This window comes from Perissodus microlepis, chromosome 6, assembly GCF_051167445.1.
Source record: "Perissodus microlepis isolate ML-2025 ecotype Zambia chromosome 6, ASM5116744v1, whole genome shotgun sequence".
Classification (NCBI taxonomy): domain Eukaryota; kingdom Metazoa; phylum Chordata; class Actinopteri; order Cichliformes; family Cichlidae; genus Perissodus; species Perissodus microlepis.
This window is the reverse complement of record NC_140466.1, coordinates 38,628,929-38,644,100: the sequence shown is the minus strand read 5'-3', so window position 1 is coordinate 38,644,100 and position 15,172 is coordinate 38,628,929. Positions and strand designations below refer to the sequence as shown.

General features: G+C 39.7%; 1 protein-coding gene and 1 long non-coding RNA gene across 3 annotated transcripts in view; one reads left to right on the top strand and one right to left on the bottom strand.

Annotated features, from left to right (window-relative positions):
• LOC146386224 (atlastin-2-like) overlaps window positions 1–14,458 on the top strand; it is a 38,378-nt gene extending 23,920 nt beyond the window's left edge. Inside the window, exons 6-14 of one of the 2 annotated variants that reach the window (XM_084932310.1) lie at window positions 694–750; window positions 1,034–1,126; window positions 1,340–1,478; window positions 4,376–4,503; window positions 4,829–4,885; window positions 5,187–5,258; window positions 5,554–5,985; window positions 8,880–8,894; window positions 12,265–14,458. In XM_084932310.1, coding sequence (XP_084788436.1) covers window positions 694–750; window positions 1,034–1,126; window positions 1,340–1,478; window positions 4,376–4,503; window positions 4,829–4,885; window positions 5,187–5,258; window positions 5,554–5,985; window positions 8,880–8,894; window positions 12,265–12,375 — 1,104 coding nt within the window. In that variant the 3' untranslated portion in view covers window positions 12,376–14,458. The remainder of the gene's footprint in view (window positions 1–693; window positions 751–1,033; window positions 1,127–1,339; window positions 1,479–4,375; window positions 4,504–4,828; window positions 4,886–5,186; window positions 5,259–5,553; window positions 5,986–8,879; window positions 8,895–12,264) is intronic. The other variant, XM_084932311.1, reaches the window with a different exon arrangement.
• LOC146386225 (uncharacterized) lies at window positions 6,251–12,265 on the bottom strand. The gene is made up of 2 exons (XR_014800554.1): window positions 12,146–12,265; window positions 6,251–10,110 (listed from the first exon to the last, which is right to left on the bottom strand). It is a non-coding gene; the product is annotated as an uncharacterized LOC146386225 (long non-coding RNA).
• Window positions 14,459–15,172: the final 714 nt, after the last annotated feature.

The following is a 15,172-nucleotide window of genomic DNA, read 5'->3' as shown; positions in this document are numbered from 1 at the left end:
TTTCACCTTAAGCAGGGCTGGGAAGAGAGTCTGGAAGGGGATCTGCTGCTCTTTCAGAATCTTGCGCATCTCTGCATTAGGGCTGCCACAAACGATTATTTTGATAGTTGACTAGTCACCGATTATTTTTGCGATTAGTCGACTAATCAGATCATGCATTCATTGGACGTAAAACGTACAGCTTATTGCACCAGCATGCATCTGCTCTTATATAACTATCATTAGCTTACAGCTTTAAGTGTTTAAGGTATGTGCTAACTAAAAATAAAGACAAGATGATAGTTTATTAAATTTTGATGAAATCTGCAGATTGTTTCAGTGGAGTTTAATAAACTCAGCCATCTGCTCCTTGCTATCTAAAATATAACAGGACACTGGAGTATATTCTCGAGCATCTCACACTTCTGATAATCAGTTGTCTGCTTGACGTTTACTCAGCTGTGTAAAAACTATAACTTTAATCTCAGCCACCATTGTTGGAAACTGAGCAGGGCCATGCTGGGCCGCGCTATGAATTCTGGGACACAGTTTCTTCTTCAGATTGTTATTCTTGATGTTAAAACAGACACTGACAAATAGCATTAAGCATCGCTAATCGAACAATCAGATATGCAAACAATTGTTTTTGTACTTCTTGATATTTTATAGCTGCTTCTGTTTTCTAGGCTTTCTTTGCTTGTTTTGTCTCCTCAGCTCTTCACTGAATATGGACGACTGGCCATGGAGGAAGTCTATGAGAAACCCTTTCAGGTCTGCCATACTATGGTCATTGTCCTTAAAATATATAAGGGAGGTTTCTTTTAATTTTAAAACAAGCTTTGTCTTGTTGTATCAGTACTTGTAAAGTCATGAAAGGAAAACATTTTGTCTTCATGTCTGTTCCTGGTCAAAGCTTCTAACAATCTTTTTCTTCATACCAGCACATACTGCTTGAGTTTTAACTGTTGCACACTCTTATCCATTTCTAGATGTTCTTCACCTGAAAGTCACACATTGATGTCCATGCTGAATAATAATTTAAATGTTTTTTAAGAGACTGATGTTCCTAATCAGAGATTGGAGTTACCCATATGAACATCCATACGGCCTGGAGGGAGGGCGGAGCTTCTTGGATAAACGATTGCAGGTGAGTTGAATAATTAAACCCCAACAGCCTGACTTAATAGATCAGCAAAGTCACGTGGCAGTGGATGTAAAGCAGGTGGAAACTGCCTACCTACTACAATATAGAGGCAATCTTCTGTCGAACATCTCCACGGTTTTTTACATTTCACATTGTTTTAATTTGTTTTAAGTGCAGTAAATCAGATATTAACTGAAGTGCCTGGCTTGTGTTCAGGTGAAACAGAACCAACACGAGGAGCTCCAGAATGTCCGCAGACACATCCACTCCTGCTTCTCCAAAATCAGCTGTTTCTTGTTGCCTCACCCTGGCCTCAAGGTGGCCACCAATCCTCATTTCGATGGGCGGCTCACAGGTATAACAGAACTTGTAATAGCAAAGGTCAGTTCATCTTCTTTTCATGTGTATGTTCTCTTCCTCACCCCTTGGAGGGTGGTATTTCTCTGTTCCTCAAGCTGGGCCCTCTCCCGATTATGGATGCTCCTGGATTGTTGCTCTGGCACTAACTAATCCTTGCCCTCCCTTTTTCTATTGCTCATCGACCCTCAGGATGCTTAGCTTTGGGTGGAGACCTGAGCATTGTGAGGAGTTTTTGTGTTTTGACATCAATAGCGTGGCCACCTTATTATTCCAGCTGTGCTGTAGCCTCTGAATGTTCTGCGCTATAGATTGATATTTACATCAAAAGCTGTGCGAGAAATAGCATAATCACAAGTAAATCTGTCCATCTGTGCAGGTATTGATGATCACTTGTGCAAGTATATTTTCGTGCACAGAACTTGGCAGCCATGTGCACAAAGACGCCATCTCACACAAGTGGCTAGTTTATGAGGGCTGCTCCATCATGCTCTTGATGGTAACTCTCTGTTCTTGAAACCAAATCAAGCTCGCTCAAATCACCTGAGTTTTGACTGTATGGAAGCCCAAAAGAAAAGAGGTCCTAATGTGTTGTTCACTTTGGACAGTTAAGGTTACTGTGTTAAGTTACACTGTGGAAGCAACACAAGAACTGTTTTAAACCACTGTCTATGTACCATTTACAATTTTGGAAATGACTTTTGCCAAATTAACTATCAGCAGTTATTGTTTGTAGTGTAGCAGTGGAAGTAGTGAAAAGTGTCATAGGTGTCAGTATTTTAATGCTTTAATCCTAAAAATCTCTCAGAGCAGAGGTACTTGCAAGGGCACAAACATGCAGGATGTCTTGGAAAGTAGAAACTCTTCCTTTTTTATCCATGGCTGCTGAGTTCTATGTGTGCAGTTTGTTGAATTTATGCGAGTGGAGGAATATGTAATGTAATGTTATGTTACATGTTATAATATGTAACATAAAATATGCATGCATAGAGTAGTAGTGAACAAACAGAGAAAGAATGCCGTGTGATAGATGTAGCAAAAGCAACTTCAGGAAGAATGAACAGAAGAAGCTCGAGAAAGGAAACAGGCTGAGAGAAGACCTATTGAAGACACTGAAGGTGAAGGTAATCGAAACACTCAGAGCAGTGACCCCCAAATTTGGGGAGTGGCTCTAGCACATTCCAGGAATTATATCAGGTTTCTGTGTCCAGAAGAGCGCAGTCCTAGGATAGTTAGGATAGTGCATAGGATCCTCGGGCTCCTAAGCCTGACCTGAGCTTAAAGGACAGACAGTTTGTTTCTGTTTTTGTATGTAATAATATAATATATTGGGCGGTCGTGGCTCAAGAGTTGGCAGTTCATCTTGTAATCTGAACGTTGCCGGTTCGAGCCCCGGTTCCGACAGTCTCGGTTGTTGTGTCCTTGGGCAAGACACTTCACCTGTTGCCTACTGGTGGTGGTCAGAGGGCCCGGTGGCGCCAGTGTCTGGCAGCCTCGCCTCTGTCAGTGCGCCCCAGGGCAGCTGTGGCTACAATGTAGCTTGCCATCACCAGTGTGTGAATGTGTGTGTGAATGGGTGGATGACTGAATGTAGTGTAAAGCGCTATACAAATACATGCCATTTACCATTTAATATATATTGGTAGGAACACTAGAGGGGTGAAACATCACCTTCTAGTAGATAGAGCAGTCGCACAAAACTGCAAGACCAGACTGACCTCATCCTGGATTGATTTTTTTTTTTTTTTAACTTCCGGCGCCCCCCCGTGCGTGGCAGCCTGTTACAGCAGCTCCGCTCATTCAGAGCTTCTTTCTTATCTCCTCTTTACTTTTGCGTAATTTTTTGTAACTAAAGTCACCAGAAAACTGCTGCATCCGCCTGTTTACTAACTGCGACTACTTTCAACATGGAAAGTAGCTGATAATTAGTGAACTTATGTGCAGCAGAGTTTGTTGCAAGCTTACACACACAACATAGCAGTGGACACAGAGCAGGTGGGTGGGACACACTGCAGCGGTCTGCTTTCCCATTGGTTGAAACATACTGGAGCCTGTATATTCTGATTGGTTGGGCAGGCTGTCTATTTTTCCTGAATAATTTGGGATTTTCTCTAATCACCAGGGTCAACAGTATTCATAAACTCCCACATATACTTGATTGAAATCATTTAGCAAGTTGCAACTCAACCAGATGCTTTTGGTAGCCATCAACAGTATTTTGGGATAATTCTTCTTGAATTTTGTGGTGAAGATTGTACTGAACTAATCAGAGCAAATAAAGAGTGAAATGACCCTGGATAAGAGGGTGTAGGTATGGTAATCAGGGGCAGATATGAATGTAATGATGAGCTTTGACTGTTCTGCTTTTTAGAATAATTATTCAAAGTGTTTTGTATACGTTTTTGTAGCCAGCTGTGAGATCAATATTTAAAATGTCGATGATCAGCTCTTCAATCTGTTTGGCAGGGTGTGCATGTTTATATGCCATCTTTGTGTCAGTGCAACCAAATATTACAACCCAAAAATAGTTTATAACTTTTCACCATGTTTTTCTGTAATGTTAATTTTTTTTAGATGTATTAACTATTATGTGTCATTTGTTGTACCCTTTGTTTGTTTGTTTATTCTAATGTGATTTACAGACTGTGACGAAAAGATCTAATTAATATAACACCTAAAAACCTATATTTGGTCCAGTCTTACTTAAAATGCGAAAATATGGATATAAAGGAACAACTTGGCTTGCTCAGGAAATTATTTATTTGCAGGAGGGATCTAATTGACCCCTCAGGGATAAACATGGAATGTACACAACTCAGTGCTTCTCCACCAGGAGAAGCTATTATACACTTTTTTTGGGGTGGGGGATAAATATGTTTTTGGTGTGTCACTCAGATATTGATGGGGACTTCAAGAAGGAGCTGCTGAACCTCGTTCCAGCGCTGCTTGCTCCAGAAAATCTAGTGGAAAAAGAGATTGGAGGAGTCAAAATTACCTGCAGAGATCTGCTGCACTATTTCAAAGTGAGTTTACTCGTCAGTAAGTCATCAGATAACAAAAGATTTCAAAGTAAGCTCCCCAAAAAAGAAAAGGATCAAAGAAGTGAGCTTTTGTGGGATTTCTAGTGGGATGCTTGAAAATGTGATTATGGGCAGTCTGATGACGGGGGAATACTTCTTTACTGCTATTACTTTCTGTCAAGATGGTTGTCAGATGTTCAGATGAAAATGTGTGAAACTATTTTTTTATGTAAGACTTGGTTGAAAGCCACAGGAAAAGCTATCCGTTTTGGTTGATTGTATTGTCAAATTTCTAAAAATGTTCCCTACCCTACTGCTGTATTTGCAGGCCTACATGAAGATCTATCAGGGAGAGGAACTCCCTCATCCCAAATCAATGCTCCAGGTTGGTTCAGCTCCTTCAGTTTCACTGTTAGATGGCTCCATCTCCTGGACAGTTTACATTATGATCTGTAATCAGAAGAGTAAGTGTCTCTGAGGTTAAGAAGTGAATGGCGTCTGTTTATTATGAAGATTTTACATCTTCAATCAAGTATCAAGTTGATACATTTGCTTTAAAGGAAAACAACAACACCACATCCCTCAGATCAGGCTGCACTCAATCTCAGTTTAATTAAAAACTTTCTGTATTGATTAATGTGTGATAAAGATTGTTTCTGCACAATGTTTTGTCCTCTGGTTTTTAGGCAACAGCTGAAGCAAATAACCTTGCAGCTGTAGCAGGATCCAAAGACATATACAACAAAAGCATGGAGCAGGTAAACATATGGCATTTTGAGGGACATAGATTTAAGCTGATCTGGAGAGTTTGAGATCCAGACACCTCAGAACTTGGATGTCAGACTAAAGTGATGTAACTCCTGACTTAGCGCAATTCTGATTGATTTGTGAAGAGTACACATATAACCACAAAATATGTGGTTAACATGAGTTTGTGCCAGAAGTTTGATCATTGTCTAAACACTGTTACTTCCTGTTCATTTAATCAGAGATCCAGGTTTTGTTTGATGAATTCAGTTAATTTTTTTGTTGTATTTCCTGTCCTGGTCTCAGATCTGTGGTGGAGACAAACCATACATTTCCCCAGCAGAGTTAGAGCGCCGTCATGTGGAGCTACGGCAGGCTTCCGTGCGGTGCTTCCGCTCTGTCAAGAAGATGGGCGGAGAAGATTTCTGCCGGCGCTACCAGGAGAAGCTGGAGGCAGAACTTGATGAGGCCTATGCCAACTTCAGCAAGCAGAATGATGGAAAGAACATCTTCTACGCTGTACGGACGCCCGCCACACTCTTTGCTGTCATGTTTGTCATGTACATAGTGTCAGTTGTCACCGGCTTTGTGGGCATTAGCTCTGTGGCCACGCTGTGCAACCTGGTGATGGGATTGGCTCTGACAGCACTCTGCATCTGGGCATATGTTAAATACTCTGGAAAGTTTCGCGAGGTTGGAGGATTCATTGACCAGGTGGCTGAAACCCTCTGGGAACAGGTGAGAGGACAATCTTTGCATTACAAGTGGTGCAAATTTCTTCTAATCTTTATGTCAGTGAATGATTGATTAACTGATTGATTGAGTATATCAGCAGTGTTGGGCAAGTTACTTTGAAAAAGTAATTAATTATAGTTACTAGTTACTTCTTCAAAAAAGTAACTGAGTTAGTAACTGAGTTACAAGATTCTAAAAGTAATTAATTACTTGAAAAGTAACTATTGCGTTACTTTAAAAAATGTTTAACCCTCCGGGGTCCAGGGTATAATTGGCCATTTTTAACTACTCCACATTTCACCTTTAAAAACTATTTACTTTGCCTTGTTTGGTATCATTCTTTTCAGCAAAACCTCACGTGTCTGAATTTACAGTTATGTTTTCATTTTGACATTCTGTATTAACACAGTTGATCTAAAATCAGACAAAAAAAGTAGAGAAGGTTATATTTTTTACTGTAACAACCACAAACATGTTTATTGAATCATATTTCATAACTTTAAATGCAAATATAAATTGTCAATTTTAAAATCCTATGCAAGTTTTGCAAACAAAGTTATTTGCAGCCATTTACCTTTTACCCTTTTTTTAAATAACCATTTCAAACTATTTACATAACAATCAGCTGTTCTGCATTCAGTAAGATGCCACACAAATTATTTGTGCCACTCCAAAAATGTCTGTCTACTATAAAGGAGAACATCACAGCCTGATACCTGCAGGTCTGACAGCAGGAGGTGTATCACTCCTCCTGTTTTCTACCTGGAGACCGCAGTCGCATCATTGTTCTGACACACAACACAAAAATATTCAAAACGCTACACGCTAACTACACAAAACAACACATTAACTACACACTCCAAACACACTAAACATCACAAATCTCTCACATCTCAAAACTCGCTCTCTTTCTTTTTCTGCTGTCTTCCTCTCTCTCTTTCTCGCCGTCACTCCTAAAACGTCCCCCTCTTCCTAAACAGCCAAATGTCATGTTGCCATATCATTTTTGATTGGTCGTCATGGTGCATTTTTCCACCAACACGAAAGGGCTGTTTCTTGTTTTTTTTATTTTTTGGTCATAAGCAGAGAGTGCTTGCTGCGCTGTCCTTAGACAGTAAACGTGACAAAACTGTTGAGGAAAAAACGCCACGTATATATTGTTTATCATGACTCTGGTTTTACGTGGTCTATCAGCACAATTTAAAAACTGGTGTATATCACCTTGTTGCTTTGTCATCTTGAAGTGGTCGTGTGATTGGCTTACCACGACTACTTTATTCTTCCTCAGTCAAACAGCAGCACTCATGCGATTGTTTTGCCCCCTTAGCTCCAGGTGTTGTGCCAAAAAGTCATCATCTGCCAGAAAGTGATTGCCGCCTGCGAGAGCGCGCGCAGCTGCTTGAAGCTGTAGCGCCCAGATTACTTACAGCTACTTTCGTACAACTGATATAAGATGTGGTAAGCTGAAGACAGCTTCAACCGTCTGTTTGCTGAAAAATAGTAACGCAACCGCACCGTATTTTCTTCTTAGTAACAGTAACGGCGTTGTAACAATAGGAATTATTAGTTAGATAACTTGTTACTGAAAAAAGTGACGCCCTTAGTAACGCTGTTACTTGTAACCCCGTTATTCCCATCACTGTATATCAGTATTTTTATGTAGGTTCTCATTTAGGTCATGGTATATCAGTGTTTTCTCCCCACCTTTTATGCTTCACTCAAAAGTTTTCAAAAGTGAGAGGTGATTGCCATCATCAACTGTCTAAATTTTATTATTTAAAATTCAAGTACCTCTATTTGTCAGGCGTTTAACCTCCTAAGACCCGAACTCTTTCATGGCATGCATTTTTAATTTTTCTTTGCTATTTGGGTTGATTGGGACCTGATGAATGTAAAAACAAAGAATTACCAGATTTTTTTTTTTTACCTAATTTTTGTTTCTAAGAAAAATGAGATCTACATATGACGATATTTGTTTTGAATTTTGATAGAACAGTGGCAGTATACTGTCCTCGTAAGTGGATATCAGGCCCTTGTAGAGAAAAATTAAGTATTTTGGTCTAGACATCCCAAAATGTGATGTCCACATATGTGGATGCCAGGTCCTAGGAGGTTAATTTACTGAATATTTTATTTTTCAATAGTTAAGCATAGAACACAAGAACAGTACACAATAAGGTGCAAGGTATACGTAGAACTTCAATGAAGGTTCTGACAGCATTGACTCCCAGATGAGGTATATTTTGTGTGTGTACGTGTGCTATTAAATAAGTGACTGTTTCTGTAAGGCTTTAAAGGACCTTGAAGAAAAAATGTATGCAAAACTGAGGTTTTTCTTTGTACTGCGATGTAATGTTTCCTGCTGCAGAAAAGATGTTCTGAGGATGTAGATTTATTTATAGTTATTTAATTATTAACTTTAATTATTAATATTAATAATAGTTGAGTAGCAGCCCCAATAAAGAATAAAATTAATTCTTCTGTAGCTTTGCTGTAGATTTGTCGCAGTCAAAAACAAATGGCTGTGAATGGGAGCAGCAACAGTTCGCTTTTTTAAACAAGTTGAAGCATTAGTCGCAAGTGTGACTGACACTGGTACATGGTAAACTGGTACATTTACATCGTAAATGGACTGGTTCATATATGGTGCTTTTCTACTGTTCCTAAGCACTCAAAGCATTTTATACAACTTGCCTCATTCACCCATTCGCGGCTATTTATACAAGCGCTTTTTTCTATGCATTTTCCAAGTAAGTGCTTTCTGTCAAAGAAACATTGACATGGTGCTCCAACCCACCTTCCCCAAATTAGCTTCACTACCATAGTTCTGACATTTTTGGTTTTTCTGTTCTTGCTTTTTTGATTAATCTTTCATATTTGCCCCTTAATGCTTCCAGAGGACTCCACGAAAGGTGAGCCCTTGCTTCACGTATATTTTTTTAAAATATTTTATTTATTTTTAATCACAATCAAAACCACTAAGACTTATCAATGAACTTTTTATTTAGATAATTATTTGAATTTCAGGAGCTTGGCCACATCTCATACACTCCCCTTCCTGTTCTCTGTCTATAATTTACCCCCTGCACTACGAATTGGTTGTGTTCTCATTTTTGTCAAAACATCCATTGACACCTATTGTGTGTTTTCGGTGTGAAGGAGGTAGGGAGGCATAACATTTAGGACATAACAGTTTACTAGCATTGAGCATCAATTAAAATGTTAACAATTAGATTAAACAACTAGTAAGTCTGGTACTGACCAGTGACAATAATAACTAATGTCTTGATGCATGCTCAATCATTCAGAAAAGGAAATCTCTAAAGGTTCGTTCTGTTATTCTGGACATGTCATTTTCAGCATGAGAAATGTTTTGTCACTCATCCAAGTGACTTCTTCAGTCTCACCTACCTGCAGGTTTCCCCAACATTTGTATAATCACCGAAATTAGCACCAGTGACAAACAATGGGCTGTAAGGACCAGTTTTAATGATCGTTAATATGCAAATTGTCATAACTATTGATCAATAACCATTGATCAATGGCCATCAGCACCATGGCAAAGATGGTGATCTTTCTCCACCTTACAATTCTGTGATTGCAGCCATTCCTTAACTCTCTGTAAATTGTACTCATGGCCAGATAAACAGAATCAACTTCTTGGAATCAACTTCTAGTGAATAATAGTTGTTTAGTCTTGTCCATCATTCCTCGAACCTGTTGCAGTTCCATCTTTAGCTGCTCCTCCATTACCATTTTACTGCACGGCTGCCAACAGAATGCTGGGTTGTTCTGTAGTCCTCCTTCATAAAATGCAGGTATCTAAAACTCTTAGTATGACCGCAGGCTAACAGATATCTGCTGAGGGAGTTCACATCTGCACTCGGGGGAGTGTAAAGACAGAGCACTACCACGTGACTGATGTATGTGTCTTGGAGAAAATCCTCACAGTTACACCTACCTCCTGTTTAAAAGGCCGTCGGCTTCAACACACTGCATCAGGAAATAGGTCTCCAAAAGTGGAGCGTGCCCTGAGAGACTGTTTGAATCCACTGACTGGGATATGCTGCTGGATCCACATGAGGACAGTGAAGGGATTGCAGGCTGTCTGTGTGGACGCGGTCTCACCTGTCAAGACAGTACGCTGTTATCCTAACAACACCTCCTGAATAACACAGGAGGTCAAGGCTATCCTCAACGGGAAGAAGGTGGCCTACAGAATAAAGGATAGGACACAAGACGAGGGGTGGTACAATAGAGGAGACACTGGAGGAGCCAAGTAACTCTTGGTAACCTTCTTCAATCGGTATGACCAACAACCAACTGTCCCACCTCACTACAGTGCCCTCCCCCACCTCCTTTCTCCACATGACATTGCTGCACACTCCACACCCTGCTCATCGCAGTCTCTCTCCCTCACTGGCACCCTCACCTGACACAGAGGACATACCTCTCCTCCTCCCCTCCCCACAGTCCTCTCCCTGCATAACTGCAGACCAGGTGAGGAGAGAACTGGCTTTGACCCAGGAAGGCCCCCTGCCTTTGGGCCTGCTGTGTCCATGGCTGCTGCACAGTCAGGATACTTTTCCTGGACTTCTCTAGTGCTTTCAATATCATCCAGCCAATTATGTTCCAGGAAAAACTTGAACGGTTTGAAGTGGACCCCTGCCTGGTGACCTGGATAAGCAGCTACCTCACTGAGACACCACAGTATGTCAAGCTGAAGGACTGAGCAGCACTGGTGCACCGTAGGGCACAGTGCTGGCCCCTCTTCCCTTCACCCTATACACTTCAGACTTAACAACTCAGAGATGTGTCATGTTCACTCTGCACTCCTTAAACATCTGCAGTAAACTCCTGTGGATGTTCTACCAGTTAGTGGTTGCCAGCTTGATCTTTTACGTGGTGGCGTGCTGGAGGGGTGGTACACCCAAAAAAGATTCCTCCAGGCTGGCGAAGGTAGGCTGGCTCTGTGGTTGGCATGAAGCTAGACTGACTCTCTGGTAACAGTGGCAGAGAAAAGTACTCTGGAAATTTCCTCTGCAAACTGTCATCAAACCACAGAGAAACCGGATCAGCGACGGGCTGCTCCTCCCCAGCAGCAGAACCAGCAGGGCTAAAAATTCTTTGTTCCCTGAGCCATCAAACTGTACAATTCAGGGAGAGGGGGAGGAGTAGCAGGAGGAGGGAAGGGCACGGGACGATGTTGATCCAGTGAAATAAACTAAACTTATTACCTCCAATGCCAGAAATCACAGCATGCTTCACTAGAGCTCAGTGTTCCAGTTCTCTCATCATCTGGAATTTATTCTGATCTCCTCTCCTGACATTCCGTGGCATTTATGCCAGTATATCCGTCACGCTGACCACCAATTATATATTTGCAACAGTCTTTAACCTTTGTAACGTACAGTCATCACTTCTTGGTGATGCCTTCCTTGGGGATTTGCCCAAAACTCGAGCCATAATATGCATCATATAATTCCTTTTTTAATAATGTATAAAAATCCTTGTAGATAGATGCTGACTATAGCTCCATTTGGTGGCACACCTGTCAAACTACTACACACCCAACATAAAGCTTTACCTATATTACTCCAAGATAACTTGGAAAACAGCTGTTATGGAGCAAGAGGCTAACACCATTCTTTGTACCAGGCTCTAAAAATGCTCTTTAATGCTGTGCAGCATTTTAACAGTCCATAACACTTTTAAAATATTCATCTTTAGACCCAGCCTCAAGGGATCCTGCTATATTGAGACAGCAGCTACCTCCTCTCCAAACAAGTCCAGTTAGCCAAATAAAATTTAACAAAAGTAAACAGTTTTGATTGTGCATACAGTACAGGAGTACTAATTAGTAGCTTTGATTTCATTACGTTATGTGTTGAGTGAAACTGAAATGGGCTTATTCATCAAATACTGATTTTTGAGGGGTGAGGGTTCAAAAGAAGAAAAAATTAAAACAACCCAGGACATCATTTTCACCTCATAGAAACAATATAACAGTATAAAGCAGCTATTGTGGCATACCAGGTTGCCTAGCAACATGATTATTTGCACACATTTTGACATCAAGGCTGCTGTAAAATGAGCCAGAGCTGGCTGTATGTGATTGATAAATAAATATTAAACTGTAATGGGATAAAAGATGAATAATTACTGCAGCGTTGAGGATGGGATTTTGAGCTGGAGCAGAGTTGGTCAAAGTGGAGATTGTGTTACCCAATGCATAGAGAACTTCAAGTCTGATGTGACATCTTCCTTCTCCTTTTCCTCCAGATCTTCTCCAAAGTCTTTGAGGTGGCCCGAAGTCGAGTCCTGTTTGGAAGCTTTATCCCAACACCACGGCCCCGGCTCACCTCCAACAACAACATCAAGAAGAAAAATTAGCAGCACACCATGTTTTCCCTGTCATGTTGGGGTTTTTTTTCCTCTCCCTCTCTCTCTTCCCTTTTCCTGTCACATCCACCTTCTGCTCTGTTTTAAAATGATTTGAAATGTATAAATAGGTTGGTTTTTTGGATATAGATGATGGTTCCTCGCCATGCTGGCTGTTGGTTTAAGGGCACGCTGTAGTTCTGAACAAAGTGGTATGATGTATTTTATTCTCAACGAGGGTTATGATTCTTAGTGTGGGTGGCCATTCTTACACCATTATACCAGGTGTGGTTACCTGTCAAATAATGACTGCACATTATTAAACCCCGTTTATCTGAATGTATGTATGAAGAGCATGTCACCAGACCCTCCTCACTTCTCTCTTTGCGGTACTTCCTCTTGTCTTCATCAGGTTTCTGTGTCGCTGGGCGGCAATACAAATAGTTGTCACAACCAAAGTTTACAGCGTTACTCGTAGAAACTCTCTTAGTGTTTCTTGTGACTCTGCTGAACATATATCAGCCATAAAAACTTTAAATCCACATTATGTAGGGTGTATACAATAAAATAACCCTGTGACATGAACAAACATGATTTCAGGTCAGGGCTCCAATCAGTTCTCTTCATTATTAAGTGATTTTTAAAGTCTTACTTCAGTTGAACCTTTTCTGAAAAAGATGGAAATGACAGTTGTGCAGCAATTTGTTTGTTTTTTTGTTTTTGTTATTTTCTGAGGTTAAGAAATGATTTTAATTTTATTATCAAGCTAGTTCAGATAGTAATCTATAGTTACCTTAATTAGTTTGTCTGGATCTGGGAAAGAGCTGAAAGTAAAGGAAGCAAAGTTTTGATAAAACCAGCTCAGCACTTAAGTATTCACCTTAGTAGAATGATCTGCAGATGTATTGTACCGATTGACAAAAGACAGTGTCTGTCAGTTCTTTTTTTTTTTTTTTACTGTTTTAAGTGGATTATGACTTGACGTGTTTACCTCCAGATACTCTTTATTTTTAATACTCGGCTTTGTCAGAGTCATGCTTGCTTTCCAACAGCAAGATATGAGGTATCAGACTCATGTATGTTTGCAGTGCAGACTAGCATAGAGCGACCAAAATATTTGTTCAACAGATCTGAGACATTTCCAGCTCTCTACTTGACCTACCAAGAAAGACGTCTTACTAAATGTTCAGCTATTAAGTTTATCTATGTCTGGATCTCCAGCTTCTATACATTTTCTGCTAGTTGGTCCTCTTAACCTGACTGCCAGTATTTGAGTAAAACTTTCATTTTTATTCTCCAGTGTAGCTCAGGTTAGCAATGTAGAGTATTTTTATTATTTAGTTTTGGGGGGGTTTATTATTAAACTTAAGCTCTCTTCCCTTCATCATTCCTCGTTGTCCTCTTTATCTTGGCAGATCTGATGGACTGAGTCAGCTCCTCTTGTTTCTAAACCACCCAAGACCACATAGTCAAACACCAAAAAATTGAATTGTTTGCCATTCGATCTGTTGCATCGCATATATGTAACACAACACTTTGTGGGTCCAGATTGGTGGGTCCAGTGTTTCTATTTTCAAAGCCAAAATCTGTAAATTGAATGGCAGGTTCATTCCAAGTGTTGGCATTGATCTCAGGGTCAGAGGTCATAAAACTTTGCTTTACTGATCAATTTTCTTTTGTAACCATTCCATCCACAACGTCACCACTGTGTGCTCTTTGTTTTTTTACAGTGTACTTCTTTTTACTGCCACACACACACACACAGGCTATGTGTATGAAATATAAACCTTTATAAACATAAATTTTCTAGACTTTTTTAGCTGGCAGAACGTTTGGGTGGTAAACCTCATTTCAAATCACTAGATGTAAAGGAATGCTACATATATATATATATATATATATATATATATATATATATGTGTATATATGTGTGTATGTGTGTGTAAATTTATCTTACATGAGCACTGCAATTTCACCCCTTGCTGGCAAAGAATGTTTATAATCTGTTGTTTTTCCCCGTTATGTTGTATTTAAAGTTATTTAAGTTAACTTATTTTTCAATACACTATTAAATCAGACTTCTTCAACACACATACCGGTGGTGTTCTGTCTTTACATTTTTTTTCCTTTAATGAAGAGGTAACACTGAAAATGCCAATGTTATTCTAGGTTGGCACAACCAATGCCAACATGGAAAAGCTGGACTGATATCTGAATGTTGTTGTAACTCAAACTAAATGCACAATAAAATACCATTTTCATCAAATTACCTAAACCATACACTACTTTTATCTAAAGTAGAGAAGAAAATATAAAAACCATAGAGTACTTCCATGTCCAGATTCTGCATTATTTGTAACATAATCACTTAACATAAAATATTTGTTAGATGATAAAACATCTGCCGTTTTTTATTAGCTTACTGTCCATGCTGACTTTAGCAACCAGAAGATTATATGTATGTTTCTATACTTACATTTTGTTTTATGAAGGAAATTTCATTTGAGCTTAAGAGAATGTGAATTGTTTTTTCAGTATTAACATTACAAAGTCATATGTTTAGCAAATGTCTCAGACATTTCCCCTTGTGTAAATTTTACACAGATTTTCTTTTTGCACATACATACAGACGCACACCCACGACCGCTCAAAAGTTTGGGATGTACTGGAAATTTCTTTAGTTTATGTATTAATCACATCATTTTAGTAATAGTAGTAACACTTTCTGTACTCAGTATAGAAAGCTCACTCTTGACATCAGTTGTATGCCTGTGGAATGTGATCACAAGTGGGGCCCAAGTTTTATTGC